Source organism: Glandiceps talaboti, chromosome 8, assembly GCF_964340395.1.
Source record: "Glandiceps talaboti chromosome 8, keGlaTala1.1, whole genome shotgun sequence".
In the NCBI taxonomy this organism is placed as follows: domain Eukaryota; kingdom Metazoa; phylum Hemichordata; class Enteropneusta; family Spengelidae; genus Glandiceps; species Glandiceps talaboti.
This window is the reverse complement of record NC_135556.1, coordinates 10,190,001-10,207,687: the sequence shown is the minus strand read 5'-3', so window position 1 is coordinate 10,207,687 and position 17,687 is coordinate 10,190,001. Positions and strand designations below refer to the sequence as shown.

Genomic DNA, 17,687 nt, shown 5'->3' with positions numbered 1-17,687 from the left:
TCAAAGTTGTTTTCTGTCATCAACGTATTCAAAATTCCTGAACCAAATAACGGTAGTCCCATATTGCACCATTGAATTATTGAATATCATGACGTTGTTCTCGTGGTCCTGGTAGTGGTTAGTCTAGAGGCAATCTCATTAAAATCCAATGTAGATGTCGGCTAATCATTCATTGTTATTTTTGCTTGAATTGACCTTCGTATTACATGTTTATGATTTGAGGCGGTCATCAGGACCAAAACATAAACACGTAATACGAAGGTCAATTCAAGCAAAAATACCGATGTAAAATAACAATGAACGATTAGCCGACATCTACATCGGATTTTAATCAGACTGGTCTAGCGCCACCTTTCATCGAGTCTCAAGATCTAGATCTCTCTTTACAGAGTTAGAAATGATGTCATACCATGTTGGTATCCAGACTATTCATTTAAATGAATGCTGAAGTTCTTCACTCCAGAAAGGTAACATTGGTCTTAATATGTACAATGACTGGAGTGACTTGTAAGCCCTTTTGGCTGGGTAATTCCTTGTTTCGACTTGTTTGTATTACTATTATGTTAAGTGATTACTGTAATATATATATGCCACCCTAATAAACATACTACTACATTAATTGGATGCAGTTTATATTGAGGAGACATGATGGAGATTATGATAGGGCGTAATTTTATTGTTTTAAGTGTGTTAATTGAATTAGCATCCACCTAACTTGTGTCTGACTTGCCTGTGTATACATGTACTTGCCTGTGTATGACATGTTTGTATAACCAATCACCATCACGTGTGTCGGTAGTCCTGCTTGCATACCGAGTAAGTCGTCCCTTCCTTTGTTGAGGGTCATGTCAGTAATCTAGACCCGTGCACCGTCTCTAAGCAGGACTAGTGTCTCGGCTGCTTCAGATATCCAGGGGTAGTTAGGGGGTTTTCCATTCTCTACTATCTTTTATTGATGTATACTAAGTTATAGCGATAACTAAGTTGTACAAAGGTCTTAATTGTTGCAATACTATGTGTTCTTCTTTCTCTCTTTGCTGAGTACCAAATATTAACTTGTTTCTAAACATATAATTGTCATATCACTACCTTTCAATCTGTGATGTGATAGACTCTGTCACGTCAAAAACCATAGTGGACTGACGAATTTAAGAAAAAAAGTGTGATTAAACTCTATGGACACTGAAAAGTATGATAAGCTCTACGCATACACTAGTTCATAATTTGTGTTTGTTGTTGTTGTTGTTGTTGTTGTTTTTGTTGTTGTTGTTGTTGTTCATTTGCTATACTCACAGTTTAATCAAATGTAAACTTGCGGCAAGTTTTGTAAGTGCAGTGTAAATACTAAATCGCGATAGCATTTATAAGTCATAATATCCACTACGAGGCTGGTGTGTCTGGTATTTCAAGTAACTTTATTGCTTCATAGGCAACATTTATTTGAAAGGATAAATTGAATATAAATATCAGTACTCAAGTGAGAGCGTTACATGTTTGTATCACGAACATGGTTCAATATATCTCATAGCTGAAAGATATTTAGATATTATACCCCAACATGTTTTTTCGTTCAGCCAAGGACATTGCGAGTGACCTAAGGGGCCTTGTCACTATAAGGCGCTGGACGAGTAGTGACAAAACTCTTACGTCACGAGTATTTTCCGGCTGAATGAAGAAAATATTGGGGAGTAATATAATAATCGCTCCTTGAAAATCAGATTTGAAAAAAAAAATCGGTAAAACGCTGGCGATTTGGAACGTTCCAACTCATATTTCAAGCACCGCACTACCAGTGAAGTAGACGTGGGTTGTTGTGACATAAACCGACTATATAACCCATATTTTCCATATCGTCCTGTATAAGAGGGTAGACCTGAGATAAAATTGGGACAGACTCGATCAGTCAAATTTGTATGTAATGATACGCATGATTTACTACGATCACCATGGAAGATTCCATGGCAATTGCAGGGAAGGAAGCCTCAAAGGCTTAGGTAATCCCTCTTTTTGTTCTTATGCTGATCAAGTCTAAATTTAAAGTCATACACAGTCTTGTCTTGAATAACATATTTAGGTATAAGATATCCAGGTAATGATAACAATTATGATTATAAATATATGAAAGTTACTACTTTCTTTAAAGTAGTAACTTTTCTCCATTGTCTACTATCCTCTATCCTCCGTTTTATAAGCTTAATAATTGTACTTTTATTTTGCACTGGAGTAAAACTTGTACGTCTCAAAGTTGTGTTTAGAATAATCATGTTTACTTATCACCAGTCCACAGGTTGGTATTTAGCTAATAGTCTGAATAAGTCATATGTCGACCTGTTAATAATTAAATTTTGACGGACTTGGGCGGTAAAATGTGTCAAACTCTACGTGATGATAACAGTTTTGTGACATATATATGTGATATGAATAAGGTAGTGTGGTAGAAACAGTTACACTTTCTTTACGACAGTAAATTGTTTCCATTCTCTACTATCCTCTACCGTTTTATAATAAATGTATTTTATCAAACAAGGAAAATACAAATTTGAGTCGTTGTAAATAGTTGCTTGAAAGATTGATTTACTATATAATATGACCTTTCGGCACTGATTTGTAATCGGTTGTTAAAGTTTGATCTTTGATTTCATCCCCGGAGGCTGAAAGTATTTTACGAGGCTTGCAAAATACTTTCCAATTCCCTCTTAATGCCATCGACTCTAATGGTTTTGAATGATATAATAATAACCCCTCTGGCATAATTTTTGAAACAAATCGGGTAAACTATTGGCGATTTGGAACGTTCCAGCTCATATATCAAGCATCACAGAACAGGTGACGTAGACTTGTTGTTGTGTTGCGTAAACCGAGCAGTTTATATAACCCATATATTCTGTTCCAAGACAATAACTTGGCTTGTGTACGGTATAACGTCTGAATTCAATCCATGCAACATATTAACATTTGTGTGTACTAGTAACTGTTTAATGTAACACAGATTTCAATGTGGCACTGTCAGAGTTCATCTATTTTGAGTGACTTTATCAAAGCCTTGTCACGGACCTAATATACGAAACTTGTTTGCATGGAAAGTCAATACTTCTAACGTTTTGGAAAAGACTTGCAATGCAGCAAAACTTGTACGTGTCAAAGCTGTGTTCAGAATGTTTATTTATCATCGGTCCACAGGTACGTTGGTACTTAGCTAATAATAGCTTGTACAAGTCATATATCGTCCTGTTAATAGTTAAAATTTGACAGACTTGGACTGTAAACCTTGTCAAAAATGCACGTACTGATAACATAGTTTTGAATTGTGACATATATGAATCAGGAAATGCGGCAGAAACAGTGCCTTTTCTTTACGGTAGTAACCGTTTTCCATTCTCTACTATCTTAGTATTAGTATACTGATGTATACTAATTGTATTTTTTTTCAAACAACGAAAATACAAAATTTGAGTCATTGTAAATACATGTAGTTGATTGGAAGATTGATCATGATTTGCTATCACATAATATGACCTTTTGTGATGGATTTGTAACCGGGTGTTAAAGTGTGACCTTTGACTTCAGCCCCCTACAATAGTTTCCAATTCCCTGATAATGTCATCGACTGTAATAGTTTTGTGTTTAGCCATACATCTCTCAATCAATCTCCAAACCTGGACGCCACAATCACTCGGTCTGCCGATACGAAAGGTTGACTCCGGTGTACTCTGGTTTGTCTCTGCACCATGAAACCATAGCAACAGTGCTCCAATTTGATGAATGTCAACGTTGGCTGCTTTCTGACGTAGAACTTCGAAGTTTCCTCTACAAGTGTTGATCTTTGCTCGACCATCAGGCATTATCTGTGTGTATACAAAAACAGGATTATGGGGATGCATAAATTGTTAGTATTGGATGATGGCTAATTGTTGAAACGGAGCAGTGATGGTATATATATATATATATATATATATATATATATATATATATATATATATATATATATATAATCAAAGTGGGTTGGTTGGAACTTGAGGTGCTTGGTTGTAACTCCGAGTTTCACGCTCAATGCGTTCATCAGACAAGTTCCAACCAACCCACTTTGATTATTCCCGCCCTGCTTACCCAAGCATCGAGCACTCTATTCTACGAGTTTGATACTATTTACTATATATATATATATATATATATATATATATATATATATATATATATATATATATATATATATATATACATGTCGAGAAATTAAAGTGATGAAAGAAATGCAAAAAGAAAAATTTGTAACAACTTAATTTAGCAAGAACACGAATCCGAGGTAAATCGCACGAAATTAATGTGATGTGAAATCATGAAATATCTCTCCAGAACTCTAGGTTTAGGAAAATACATGTGTTTCTTTGAGTGGTGTTCCCCTTTAAGACATAGAGAACTGTTACACAAAACGACATGATGAAAATATGATTTGCCTGTTACTTACCAAGACGTTTTCAGCCTCCAAGTTACTGTAAATAAATCCACTAGCATGAATGTCTCGGATTCCCCTGACGACATCTAAAGTAACTTGTAACTGTTGTCCACTTGTCATCTCAGCCATATCCAGAGTGTCACACCACTTCTCCGTCACAATATAAAGCGCACCAGGTTTAGGCATGACCCAGCCGAGGATTTCTAATAAATGTTCGCTCCGTTTACAGATGCTACAGGAAAAAGACAGACAGACAGTGATATGATTGACGTCTATTGCAATCCATAACACCAAAAGTAAAGCGTTCTCTGCATGTACCCCAATCGTTTATAGCATCCATACCATGTGTAAAAGTATACTGGTTCATTTGCTAATTGGCCACATTAGAAAGGCCATCTGTAAGTAAACCAATTGAAACACTATACTTGTACACTTGATATGAATGGTATCAACGAGTGTAGCACATGGAAAAAGTGTTTTACTTAAGTGTTAACCTATTCTTCAATGTAAAGTGTGGCACAAGCTGCCTTTCACTCAACTGAAAAATTCTTAAATAAAACCACATTCCAGTATAATATGGTTAACGTCGATGCAAGTCTACTATAACATTACGATTGTCTTCTGGCATTGTTAGAACAGTTGATTTGCACACTAGGGATTTCCTGAACATATTCTGATATGTACGATAAATTACATCATCGGATCGTTGAGAAATTTTATCTTAATTCCCGGTTTGAATTCAGTCAATTGCAAGTTTTGGTTAAGTAATATTGCTTCAGTAAGTACCATACTTCGAGTACCTTTTTAAATATACAGTAAAATCTACGCCCAAATATGTATATGCTCAGTTTGTGCTCCTTTAAAATACGAATTAAAAAAAAAATTGTTAACGTCACGTGTCGCGTAGTTTAGTTGACATTTGTTCAATGAATTCATATTACTATTATGTGCTGATACTGTACTGAAGTATTCTTTAAAAAATACCTCGTACCAAGATATACCCTCACTATATGTGTATCAACGCAAACTTGGAATAATGTTTCTGGTCTCTAGATGAACCATTTCTAGCCCAGGGAATTGTCTTAGTATGACAATCTCAAGAAACTCTCAACTGGGCCAAACCTTGGCCCAGGTAGCCCTTGAATACGATTTGAATGTGAAATTACTACCACAATCTCTATTAAAATGTAGATGGATCAGGCACCTGTGATTAGCTACCCTCCCAATCTTAGTCACGTGACTGTGGCTACATTGAATCATGGGTTTACATACAGCTGTTGGTGGGAATTTCACATTCAAAACAGATTCCTACGCTACCTGGGATGAAAGGCTTGGCTTGGTGGAGAAAATTTCTTGCGATTGTAACACCAAGACAAGTCTTAGGGCTATACCAATCCAAGCTTTTGTTTGTAAATGATCATACTTACGAAGCATAATGCAAACTGGACAGGTTTTTCTCCCAACATTTGTCATTCTCATCAGCGACACATACAACGTATTGGTCAAGGCGTTGTAACTCCCAACGTCCGTCCAAGTGTGTCAGTTGATGAATCCTGCCATGGTTACCATGATGAAGTTGATCTCCTATTGTCACGAGACCTCTTGTAATTTCATAGTTTATTGCACGGTTCTTTACGTCAAGAATAGCAAGCTGGGAAATGACTCTAGACTGCACTGCCCCAAGGTGCTCTCTTTTCTGTTCTTGGAGCTGCTCTTTCAGAGCATCTATCTCAAGAAGGGATGCCTCAAACATACCATGGTTCTCTCTCATCTTATCACTACAAGCATTGACAATGTTACTCGTCAATCTCTGAACGTTCATTCTAGAAACAAGTTTGGTTGCTATCTCATTTTGCCACTGTTGAGTTTTCTTGGACATCTTCTTGTATGTCTGGAAGGCGATTTCAACTACTGACAGCACATCATACGTTTGTTGTAGTTCAGCTGATACAGCCTCTTTAGCTGCAGCCAACATTGAATACACAAGTCTTGTTAATGATTTGTACGTCAGCTTTCTGTGATCCGATTTACTTCCGGTGACTTGGTACATGGACTCTAAGTTTCTCTTAAGAGTCGGGTTATCAAGGGCATCTAGAGTTTCTACTACAATCGGCCATGCATTTCCAGCCACTTCATTCTCAAGTAAGTCGTCAACATCTTCCTCAACTCGTAGCATCATGGTGTTGATTATATAATTACGTACTTCATGACAAAGTGCGTGAAGTTTGTAGAATTGTTTGCTGGTTGATAACTTTGAGCCATATTTTTGTTTTACAGCAGGCGTCCATAAATAGTGAGTGTATGCAATGACCTCTTGTGGTACGATGGCGTCACCTGTTACTTTTCCAACAGCATCTTGTATGGCGTTGTTGATAATTGCCATGACTCTTTCTCTTTTGCTGTCCACTACCTTGGTTAGTTCAGAGATCAATTTGTTCTCCAAAGCCCGGGCATCCTGCAAAGCGTTGGTCATTTCTTCTTCTTCTTTGCCAATGTCACCTTGTTTCATATTGAAAACGTACAGACAGTTAGCATGGCATTTGGCCAAGGTCTCCACTGCAGCCATTACAGAGTCATTTAAATAATTGTTCAGGCAAACACCCAAATTGTGCTGAAAAGTCTGAAAGTCTTTGATGAAGTGATTATCATCATAACTGCTAGCTCTACTTACACGTGCCTTTTTAACTTCTTTGACAGAAATAGCGTGATATGTTCCCCGAGAACCCTGGTCATCGAGAAGACGGTATTCCCTGAGTTGATCAAGAACTCGCGCACCTTTGTCGACAGGTGGCTTTCTGTCTTCACCACCATCAGTGTCATCCTCGTCATCACTGGGTTCATCCATACCCTTTGCCTGTTGGTCAATGTCCACTTTACTGCAAACATATAAAAGCTGTGTATTTTGACAGCGGTCTTTGAAATATTGTATGCTTGCACGGTCCTGTTTCAAAAAATGAAGAAGCAGTATTAAGGGGAGAACCATTTGATTTCGGGGGCGGGAGGAATAGGTATGGCAACAAAGTTTTCTTTCCCATCACTTTGACAGCAGTTTTTTTTTCTATAGTCAGTCCTGCATCAAATTAAATTGTCCATATGCAGAAGCAATGCAAATTTTCTTTCTCGGTTACCAATTTTGAAATGTGCGGTTCATAACTATACCAACATGTCACTGGTTGACAACTAACTTGTTCTGTGTAAGTAGCAATAAGTAGCACAATCCCTGCTTCCACTGGGAATAAACGATGAACGTTTGGCACATAAGATTGTTATTATGTAATACGTTACCAAAATCAGACGTTTGTAAACTTATTAATCACACAAGTAAATGGAAAAGCCATGTTCACATTTAAAAGAACCACATTTCATTTGATTCCGTTTCTCCCATTTTACAATGATTTGGTGGCCTCGGTTGTTTTATTTCCGTTCAGTGATTGTCCTAGTAAAAAGACTAGGCAATCAATGTGTCCACGAAAGAGCAGGAAAAATAAACATCTGTACATAGAACAGCTTCCTACTAAACCCGGAAGTAGTTTAAATCGAATACTTACGGAAGGTCTCAGAAACATGTTTCCATCAATAACATATATCAAGACTGGAATACACTTTTTTGTGATGAAATTATCCACGACACCATCCAAAATTTTATTTTCATTTCTTCCTGGAGAATCGATAATTTCGGCTCCATGCTGCAACATCGGATGATCTAGGCCTACCACCACAACCTGACTAACGAGGTCTTCCTTCTCACGGTCGTCCCCCTTCAAAACGACGAGTCCCTTCAGCAAATCTAGATCTTTCTTTTCACTTCCGCGTACTCCCGATAGACTAGCCTGTGTCCCTTCTTCCTCGGTGCCATCGGTTTTCAACAGACAAATGTACGGTTTGTCCGAGTATTTGACTTGTACTACTCGAGAGGTACATGTCATACTCGCCTGAGGCACGACTTTATGGCCTAATAGTTCATTAATCAAGGAGCTCTTGCCACAGTTCCTCTCGCCGATGACGCCGATCACCGCGGTGTGATGTAACTTCGTCTCAATTAATTCTCTCTCGCTGTCTTTGAGGAGTTGAATTGGTGTCTTAGTATCGAGAAGTTGCTGGATTTGTGCCTCAAGTTGCTTCGTACTATTAACAAGTTCACGTATTATGTCAACTTTTTCAGAAAAGCTGCTCAGCGCGTTGTCAACCGAGTCAGCCATATTTATTCGTGTGCTGAACGCCTGTGAAACGTGCTAGACGAGTCATATACATCGGGGGTGTTACTCTTCATAAAACTCCTCTAAAACCCACGTCCTTTATTCACGACATACACATTCCAACGCACGCATCGTGGATTGTGCCCGGCACAAAGTGTCTGCGACGAACTGCTATAATAGTTACCTCCTGACTGGTGAAAACAAGGTAAATTGTTGAAATTTTAACTGTCATTACATTACACCTCATAGCAGATCGAGTCACAGAGAAGGAAGAAAACCGAGTCAGCCCCGTTTGAAAGTAAAAATAGAAACGTCACACTGTATTATTTCACCGAGTGACGTCATGGCAAGCAAAGTATTTGGGCAGGGGCAGGAGGGGGTAAACACCACAAATGTACATAGTGTCATAGCCAAGTTTTTTTTAATTATGGAATTTATGTTCACCAAACAAAACAAACGGTAGTTTTTTGTTTCTTTACAAAAGAATATCTTTTTCGGGTGTTTTCATTAGAAGTTATAGAACCATGTTGACCTAAGCGTTGCTATACTGACACGTGTTATACTTAGCGTGACATTTCATTAAGTCTCTCTGGAATTCGACTTATAATAGTGTAATGTCAGAGAGCAATTTCATACTAATAATTCATGTCACCTGTAGGGTCGACCTTGTTTGTCTTGTAACCACATGTTAAAAGATATCATTTATTTCTGAAGTTTTTATCAGGGAGATTATGTATGGTTGCAAACGTTCCTCTTTCACTAATCACTACTTTGAGTATGCGAAGATTGCCTTCAGTATTTCGACTAACTAAAAAAATATGCTAGTACTTTCCAGGGAAAAAACTGTTACCAACTTTGCACAGCGCCCTCATAAATTGAAATTGGTCAGGTTTGGCAGTTTGCCATGTGTGAACAATAGCATGATCAGCTGACGATGCACATTGTGCTGTTTCTCGGTATGGTGGCGAAATGGGTAATTCCCTGATCAGTACCGAGATCGTCGCGAACTGAGTCATGTCTGAACACGTAAACACTCTACCGAGCATCTGTCAATCAGTGATGACCCTAGATAACATATGACCCGAGAACAGAACATGGCTGCCGCTCTGACAAACTGTTTCTCTCTCTCTACCTCCATAGTCGTGGGCAATTAAGTTACCTCATTCTCGGAATTCCCAGCTAGCGTTCCCGAACCTAGTCAGTAAAAGCGCACGTCTTAAGACCTGTAGCTACTGCAGCAACGTCGACACTATGGAAAACCGACAAGTTCAAGGTAATATCCACACATAGATCATATCTTAAATACCTTCAATAAAAACAAACCAAGATAGGTATATATTGTGCTGTTATATTGTAATGACAAACCAGTTACTTCTCCTTTAAATAAATGTTGTTGTTTTTTATGACGTTGGGATCGACACAATACACGAGAAACGCATATAAGATGAACAAACGTTAACCCAGGACATTTCATGACGATTCGACGGGAAAAAAGAGGAACTCGTCTGTTAATACGACGTATTTAAAGGTTTTAATTAAAGCTTATACATAGATTTTGAAAACGTCCTTGGTGGCAACACCATAACTCTAACGATTCTGTCCCTGAATTGCTTGACTGTTACTATGTGTTTGGGTTTTTGTGTGTGTTCTTTTCTGTTCGCGAAGTGACCACGGTCAGTTGTTTTAATCATGAAATGTTACTATTTGGGCGTCCTTTAATAAACATGTTTTTCTTCAAATTTCTTGTTTATGCAATGTGTTCTAACGTATGTATTTGTAAATGCATATATAATATGCGCATGAACTAAATAAATTTTAATTATTTTTAATCATTTTAATGCAGGGGCAAGTTCAGGAAATATGTCCACCGGTACATCAGTCACGTGTCCCGACCACAGTATTGCCAGTTTTACTAGAGAGTTTGAAGACTTCCAATCAATGAAAGAGACTTTAAAATCGGCACAAACGACAACCCGTTCCTGCTTTAAAAAAATAATAAACGCCCAGTCTGAAGACAAACGGGATATATTGTCAAAATCCCTGCTATCAAATGAAGATGACTCTGCAATAAATCGTGTGACCAACAAAGATGCAACCATCCTCATCCTTGGTCAGACAAACTGTGGCAAAAGCTCGTTAGCCAATGAACTTCTTGGTGGAGGGATTCTGCCAACATCCGAGGTTCCATGCACATCCAGAATCGTAACGCTTCAATACAGTGAAGAGGGGTATATTCGGATTATCGGGAAAATGGATGAAGAGATGCAGAAAGTGGCTCTTGGGGGCAGGAAGCGTATCTCCAAGGATTTTGTAGTAGTACGAGATGAAGACAGATCAAACCTTGAAGCAGTGCAAGCAACGGTAGAAGTGGGGCTAGACAACCCGTTACTGAAATCGGGAGTCAAGTTGGTTGATGCACCCGGGCTAAGTGAAAACAATGCCCTTGATAGAGTCGTCCGAGAGTGTGTTGGTGGTGTTTTGCAGCTAATCATCTATGTTATTGATGGAAACTATGGTATTCGTCTTGAGGTATGCTATGAATTGATATTGTCAAATTTGCATATCATTGCCACTAAAGCAGTTATTGTATAACAACTATAAACATTGAATGAATTAATTTTTACCCGTTATTGACATTTTTTTCTGACCCATCTGTTTGTTCCATTTGTATTTCCAGGACCAACGGATTCTGGGCTCACTTTATGACGTGGCTCCAGATTTGTCAATTTTCTACGTGTGTAACAAAGTTGAATTTCATCAGACTGCTAATGAAATGGACAGAGCCTCGGATGAGGAGAGTGATGAAGAAGATGTGGACACACAACAATACAGCTTAGAGAAGAAGACACGGGTATTCCAAGCATTGGTGGAGAACGGGTTCATTAATCGGAGTGAGAAAATGGAGTCCTGTAGAAACTTTCATGCCATCTCAACTCGTGAAATCAGAAAAGCAAGAACTGGAAAGGTTCGAAATTCTATGAATAATAATCAATATCTTGATGCCTTTCTCCATATGAAAGAAGATTTCCTCTACTTTGCAGGTAAAATGCTTAGAGGCCATATCTTAAATGCAACAAGCCGTCTCCACCAAGCACAAAAACATTGCTTCGATTTCTTTGTAGCTGATGTGCTTCGAATTGGGAAGAGCAACAACACAAAGGCCTCTGAAGTCCAAAATATGATTGCAACACTGAAGCAGGAACAGAAGAAACTTCGCAAAGATGGTGAAGAACTACTTGCCAAGAAGAGACTCAGTATAACTGAGTTAATACATGAAGCTGTTAATGGAGTGCGAAATGACATTCTGGAAACAGCCAGAAACATGAAATTCTCCCCAGTCAAAATTGGTGAAAGTGTCAGTAAGAACGAAATGACAGAGCAACTCCAGCAACAAGTACAACGGCTAGTAGTCATGAGAGTGACCCAGGCTGTTAAAGATGCCATTGCTCCACTCATTCAGAGTCTGATGACAGTCATGACTGAAGAAGCAGCTAAACGCCTTCAAGCTTGTGATGTAGGGAGTCAGTCAACATTGCCTGAATTACAGAATGTTATCACCAATATTACTTTTTCTGTGTCAGCTCCGACTCTGTCTAAATTATTGAACTCAACGAACTTGTCATGGTCGGTTGCTCAAAACTGGTTGGCCTACCGTTATAAAGTTATGTCAAAGAAAATGGCCATGTCTCTAGCAGGGACGAAAGTCGATGCTGAATGGAGAGAGAGTGTAGCCATAGACACATTAAAAATACTCACTCCCCAAGATATGACTGAAGTGGTGTATAGAGAGATTGGTAACAGAATCGACCAATTTTACAGCAACCTGGACCAGAACCTTGAACGAATTCGGTCCTTGAATGAAATCAGCAAGAGACAAGAGGAGAAGTCAAAACAAACAGCAAAGGCCATTTCGCTGTCACTGTGTGGATCGATTTGCCAAATTGAAGCTTTAGAAAATCGCATCAAACACAGGGAAATCATACCTACTAAGAGTGGTGTTCGATCTAGCGGTACAAGAACAGACGTGTTCATATTACAACAAGAATGCATTGGTAAATTTAAAGGAACAGCTCTCAGAATACCAAAGCAGAGGACACAAATAAACATCACGGATGATTTAGCCGAGGCAATAGCCAAGACTAGGTATGCTCTACCTGTAACAGATACCTCTGTTTGCACTTAAAGATGATAAGCTTACATTAACTTGTGAAAATACAACGAGTATGATTTAACATTTTGCAATATTAATTTATATTAACGATTTCGATTAGTGCATATTTATAATGCATTCGATAATGGCAAAGCAGGTGACTTGTCAATTGCTAAAACTGCGATATTGATTTATATTTTGTAGACACCTACCCCGGAATTTACTGATCGTACCAGTGCGTGCGATAGTAGATGTGATATTGGAAGGTGAACGACGCATGGGTGTAATGGTTCCTGTAAGATCTTCTTTATGGACGGAATTGAACCCTGAGGGGAGTTTGAAAGATGAGACACTAGAGATACGATTGTCCATTGCAAGAGGTATAGCCGCTGGATGTCAATTCTTGGCCCTACAGGGATTTCCTGCACCTGACCTACGTATCACCAATGTCCTTGTAAGTTGAGTCAAGGAGTATACATACATACATACATACATACATACATACATACATACATACATACATACATACATACATACATACACACACACACATACATACATACATACATACATACATAATAATAATCTTTATACTGGATAGTTCTTTAAGCATTTAAACACTTGTCTACATACATACATACATACATACATACATACATACATACATACATACATACATACATATAAATGCATATGGAACTTAAAAATCAGTCCGTATAAATAGCTGTTAAATCCGACGTTTCATACCAATCTCATCCAGGAGTATTAATGATTAGTATAGGCAGATACTTCACCAGCTGTACCTTGCTGACTGAAAAAATGTCTCCGAGTCATAATAATTACTGCCTATAGTTACTTGAAGACGTTTATCTGCATGTTTGTTTATTATTATTTCAGCTCTCCAGACCCCATTCGAAGGAATTGTATCCACAAATAAATACCCTAAAACTCCGAGATGACATGGTGCCCTATCCAGACGGAAAGCCACCATTCCACATTGCATCTGAACGTTACAGTGGTGTACACCAAACGACAGGCATCTCTGCTCACAACGATGCGCACAATGTTTATGCCTTTGGAATTTTGCTTTGGATGCTTATCCTTGGAGAATATCGTAGACCTTTTTATGCAATGACGGGAAACTTTGAAGAAATCAAGTCTGCTGTGACGAGGAAACAAAGTCCCAATATCAATAGAATACACAAAGACTTCCAAGAACATCTCGAGAAATGTTGGTCTTCCCTTCCTAACTTTAGGCCATCTTGGGAAGATATTAGGAAATGGTTTGAACCCCCCAAAACAAAGTTTGAACAACTCCATGAAGAGTACAGTGTAAAAGACGCAACACAACTATTGGGACCCAGAGACCAACAAGCAACCAATACCGTGGTAGGTATGGGGAGTGGTGAACATAGAAGGAGCTCTCCCTCCATGATAAGTGAGCCTCGTGAACACAGCAACAAACAAGGTGAGGCAATCAAAGATAGCGGAATCGATCCAAGTGATGTACATTTTGATTTACCAAATGAATGTGATAGAGAGAAGAGAATAGTTGCAACTGGCGTAGCTCACCATAAACAACGTAGTAAGGGAAAAGCTCGCGAAACACGACCAGCCCCCACTGAACAGACTTCTAATACACCTGTTGACATCGTTCATGTATCTGATACACAGCTGTCAACAGAACCAGTGAAATCACATCGTAAAGAAGATAGGGGTATAAGCTCATTCACGGGGACAACAGGACAAGCATTGAGACCACCCCACAACGTGTACGATGACCGTACTCGTTCAGATACTCCTAAACGTAGAGGTGATAAAAGTAAACAAAGGAGAGCCAAAGGGACGCCGTCTCCGACGAGTTCGGAACAACCGTTAGTTTGTGAGTCGGTTGGTGAAGTATGGACACCCAATACTGGACCGACTACAGAATCACAAGAACAATCTAGAAAACCAAGGGTTAAACCAAGGTCCCCTGACAAAACAAAAATCCGGGATAAAGACAAGAAAAGGGAGCGACAAGAAACCACTGTCTGAACTCTTGATCACATGCAGTGACGTAATTGACTCGGTAAAATTTACGACATATACAAAAAATACAGTAAATGAAAATTATTGTATTCAAAATATGCATTTGAAGATAATTCCCAACATTAATGATGTCATATTGACTCTGTTAAAGTCATCAAAATCACAAAAATGATAGTGAATATAATAAACAACCTTAATTTTCAAAATAGACATGGTAAAATGCGTGCAATGTTCTACAATAATACACTAGATTATAAATATTTCTTTCTTCCAAGAAAGAGTGCATACAGGCATTGGTTGTATCACCAAACAATTATCTCGTGTATGTCGGACTTACCACTACCTGCCACTCAGCAATGTAAAGACCTAGCAGTCAACAAAAGTATGTCAATCACGTACACCGCTTTGACTACCGACATCAGCTGTCACTGATGAATTCACGCAATTGCTTCAATTAATCTCGGGCTGTCATATTAGCCATGAGGATTAGATAGGCCAATTTTTCTACAGCTCTGCCAGACAACTATATTTCACACCTACATTGTTAATACTAATCCGAACAAGACCTTTAAATTTGCAAATCGTATATATGTAACGCAATAGTCATTTATGCATATTGATTTTTTAACAACGTATCCATTACAAATTTAGCAAGTATAATAGCGATATCAAATTAATCCCATCTAAATACAGATGCATGATATCCAAATCTCCAAGAACAACTGATCGACAAGGGTTCTGTCAAGATTTGGTCTAGTTCATCGATCTGTGTTAGATCTGTACTTATTACGACTGACGGTGCATAATTGTGTAGCAGGGCTTCTAAATGTATAACATTGTGGTTTCGGTTTATGCTTGTGATGACATGGATTTCCCTAACGAAAGCGTGCTCAAAAGTCACGTTTCTACTTTTACATTAGAACTTTGTACATATGAGATAGAAACTGGAACAGTTGATGCTGCATATCAGATGTAGACAGTATCCCACTTCTGTGTTTGTGTAAAAGTTCTAATTTTGAACTTATCAAGCATTTACCACACGCATGAATGAATAATGAAAGGCAAACCATAATCTATCCGAAAACAAATCTTTCAGTTGTATTTCCCAATGATTCATCTATTTTTAAAACACGGTGTACCATGTTAGTGTTTGGCTATGATTTGTAAAAGCTGATAGAACTTTTTGATTTTCCAGAACACAATAAAGACGACCATGCTAAATTTTCAAAAAAATAAATCGTTAGCATGCAAGTATCCAGTTGTGTTTATATATATGAAATTTAAGTAAACGACCGACAAGGAATGGCATTTACATACATTTGCGTACTATGTATGTATGTATGTATGTATGTATGTATGTATGTATGTATGTATGTATGTATGTATGTATGTATGTATGTCTGTGTATGTCTGTATGTCTGTCTGTCTGTATGTATGTATGTATGTATGTATGTCTGTCTGTCTGTCTGTCTGTCTGTCTGTCTGTATGTATGTCTGTCTGTAGGTATGTGTGTATGTATGTATGTATGTATGTATGTATGTATGTATGTATGTATGTGTGTGTGTGTATGTATGTATGTATGTATGTATGTATGTATGTATGTATGTATGTAGTGCAATACTGTGTAACAATGAAAACATACAGAGTATTAGAGATAAATAAATTGATACTATATTTAGTTTACAATCTCAGCTACTAGAGTCTGATAAGCGTTCTTTATTTAAGTACATTTTGTTATATGTAGATGACGCCTAAAAGCAAGTGTTACTGCTAGATATTTCAGTGATTTACTAAATATTTTCAAAACACTGTAAGTGAAATTCAATTGAACGTCAATGCTTAATTTGTTATGTTTCCATGCCAATGTCACTTCTAGTGTACACGGCCTAATAAATCAATTAAAATATATATATATATATCTATGCGGGTATAGGTATATATATGTATGTATGTATGTATGTATGTATGTATGTATGTATGCAGGTAGGTATGTGCATAATGTCATGAAGATAACTATCCACGTGACAGATGACAGCTAGATGTGATCAGTCAAGGTCAGATGTTTTCACACGTTTGTGGTTGCTGCTCGGTAGAATCAAGCCAACATGCATGTTTTAACATGTAAACTAGTTATTTTGAACATGGTTAAATGACCTGAGAGTGTTTGCACATGCGCAGTCTTTTCGATTCCAGAGTCATATATCATCCCCGCATATATCATTGTACACGTGAACTATTACATGGTCCTCGCATATTGGAATTACCCGTGCATAACACGTCCCTTCTACCAAGAAAAACTGAATTCTCCGTAGTCTGGCCCTTGGGGGAATTCCAAGTATTGTATTGTAGTTGTACCATTCACTGCACGTATAGAAGAACGCGAACCATACAAAGGTCAGCCGGTCAAAGGTAAAACTATTTAGTGTTGCTATACTTTGCTGTTTACAACCCTTATCTGTCTTGTGTTAACGTCAGGTGAAACTGCGCTTGAAATACGGCCTCTGTAGACAGTACCCAGTGTTGTTTGAAATCTAGTCCGGGGACCCACTATTCCAATATGGCGGCACCACAGCTACGGGGAGATTCGGAAGTGGATGTCTTGAAAGAAGCGTTTTCGATGTATACGAAAGACTCCAAGAGCCTACTACGAATCAAGGACAAAACCATTCAATGCTATGATGGTGTACGACGCCAACTTTCGACTGGGTTACAGCAAGCGGTTGAAGAAAGGGGGCTAAAGCTGTTAGAGAGGAAAGAACAACGAGAGATTGGAAGAGTTAGCCAGAAGCCCAACTTGATTTTTATCGGACAGACAAATTCAGGCAAGAGTTCGTTAATTAATTTAATACTTGGTGGTAC

The 17,687-nt window shown here is 38.2% G+C and overlaps 3 protein-coding genes across 3 annotated transcripts in view; 2 read left to right on the top strand and 1 right to left on the bottom strand.

Moving 5' to 3' along the window:
* Nucleotides 1-1,402: 1,402 nt before the first annotated feature.
* On the bottom strand, nucleotides 1,403-8,899 carry LOC144439470 (dual serine/threonine and tyrosine protein kinase-like). The gene is made up of 4 exons (XM_078128758.1): nucleotides 7,999-8,899; nucleotides 5,878-7,391; nucleotides 4,463-4,682; nucleotides 1,403-3,845 (listed from the first exon to the last, which is right to left on the bottom strand). The coding sequence occupies exons 1-4, from the start codon at nucleotides 8,647-8,649 to the stop codon at nucleotides 3,564-3,566; spliced, it is 2,667 nt and encodes an 888-aa protein (XP_077984884.1). The 5' UTR covers nucleotides 8,650-8,899; the 3' UTR covers nucleotides 1,403-3,563.
* Nucleotides 8,268-16,039, top strand: LOC144439469 (dual serine/threonine and tyrosine protein kinase-like). The gene is made up of 7 exons (XM_078128756.1): nucleotides 8,268-8,325; nucleotides 8,613-8,851; nucleotides 9,787-9,919; nucleotides 10,490-11,175; nucleotides 11,324-12,789; nucleotides 13,001-13,250; nucleotides 13,694-16,039. The coding sequence occupies exons 3-7, from the start codon at nucleotides 9,898-9,900 to the stop codon at nucleotides 14,831-14,833; spliced, it is 3,564 nt and encodes a 1,187-aa protein (XP_077984882.1). The 5' UTR covers nucleotides 8,268-8,325; nucleotides 8,613-8,851; nucleotides 9,787-9,897; the 3' UTR covers nucleotides 14,834-16,039.
* A 1,251-nt stretch (nucleotides 16,040-17,290) lies between these two features.
* LOC144438710 (dual serine/threonine and tyrosine protein kinase-like) overlaps nucleotides 17,291-17,687 on the top strand; it is an 8,013-nt gene continuing 7,616 nt past the window's right edge. Inside the window, exon 1 of the mRNA XM_078127856.1 lies at nucleotides 17,291-17,687. This exon is cut by the window's right edge and continues 358 nt beyond it. Coding sequence (XP_077983982.1) covers nucleotides 17,386-17,687 — 302 coding nt within the window. The 5' untranslated portion in view covers nucleotides 17,291-17,385.

Coding starts and splice junctions, on each gene's coding strand:
- LOC144439470 (XM_078128758.1), bottom strand. CDS start 8,649: ATGGCTGACTCGGTTGACAACGCGCTGAGCAGCTTTTCTGAAAAAGTT. Junction 7,392..7,998: donor ACATGTTTCTGAGACCTTCC/GTAAGTATTCGA, acceptor TTTTTGAAACAG/GACCGTGCAAGCATACAATA. Junction 4,683..5,877: donor TCCAGTTTGCATTATGCTTC/GTAAGTATGATC, acceptor TTTTTCCTGTAG/CATCTGTAAACGGAGCGAAC.
- LOC144439469 (XM_078128756.1), top strand. CDS start 9,898: ATGGAAAACCGACAAGTTCAAG. Junction 11,176..11,323: donor ACTATGGTATTCGTCTTGAG/GTATGCTATGAA, acceptor TTGTATTTCCAG/GACCAACGGATTCTGGGCTC. Junction 13,251..13,693: donor TACGTATCACCAATGTCCTT/GTAAGTTGAGTC, acceptor TTATTATTTCAG/CTCTCCAGACCCCATTCGAA.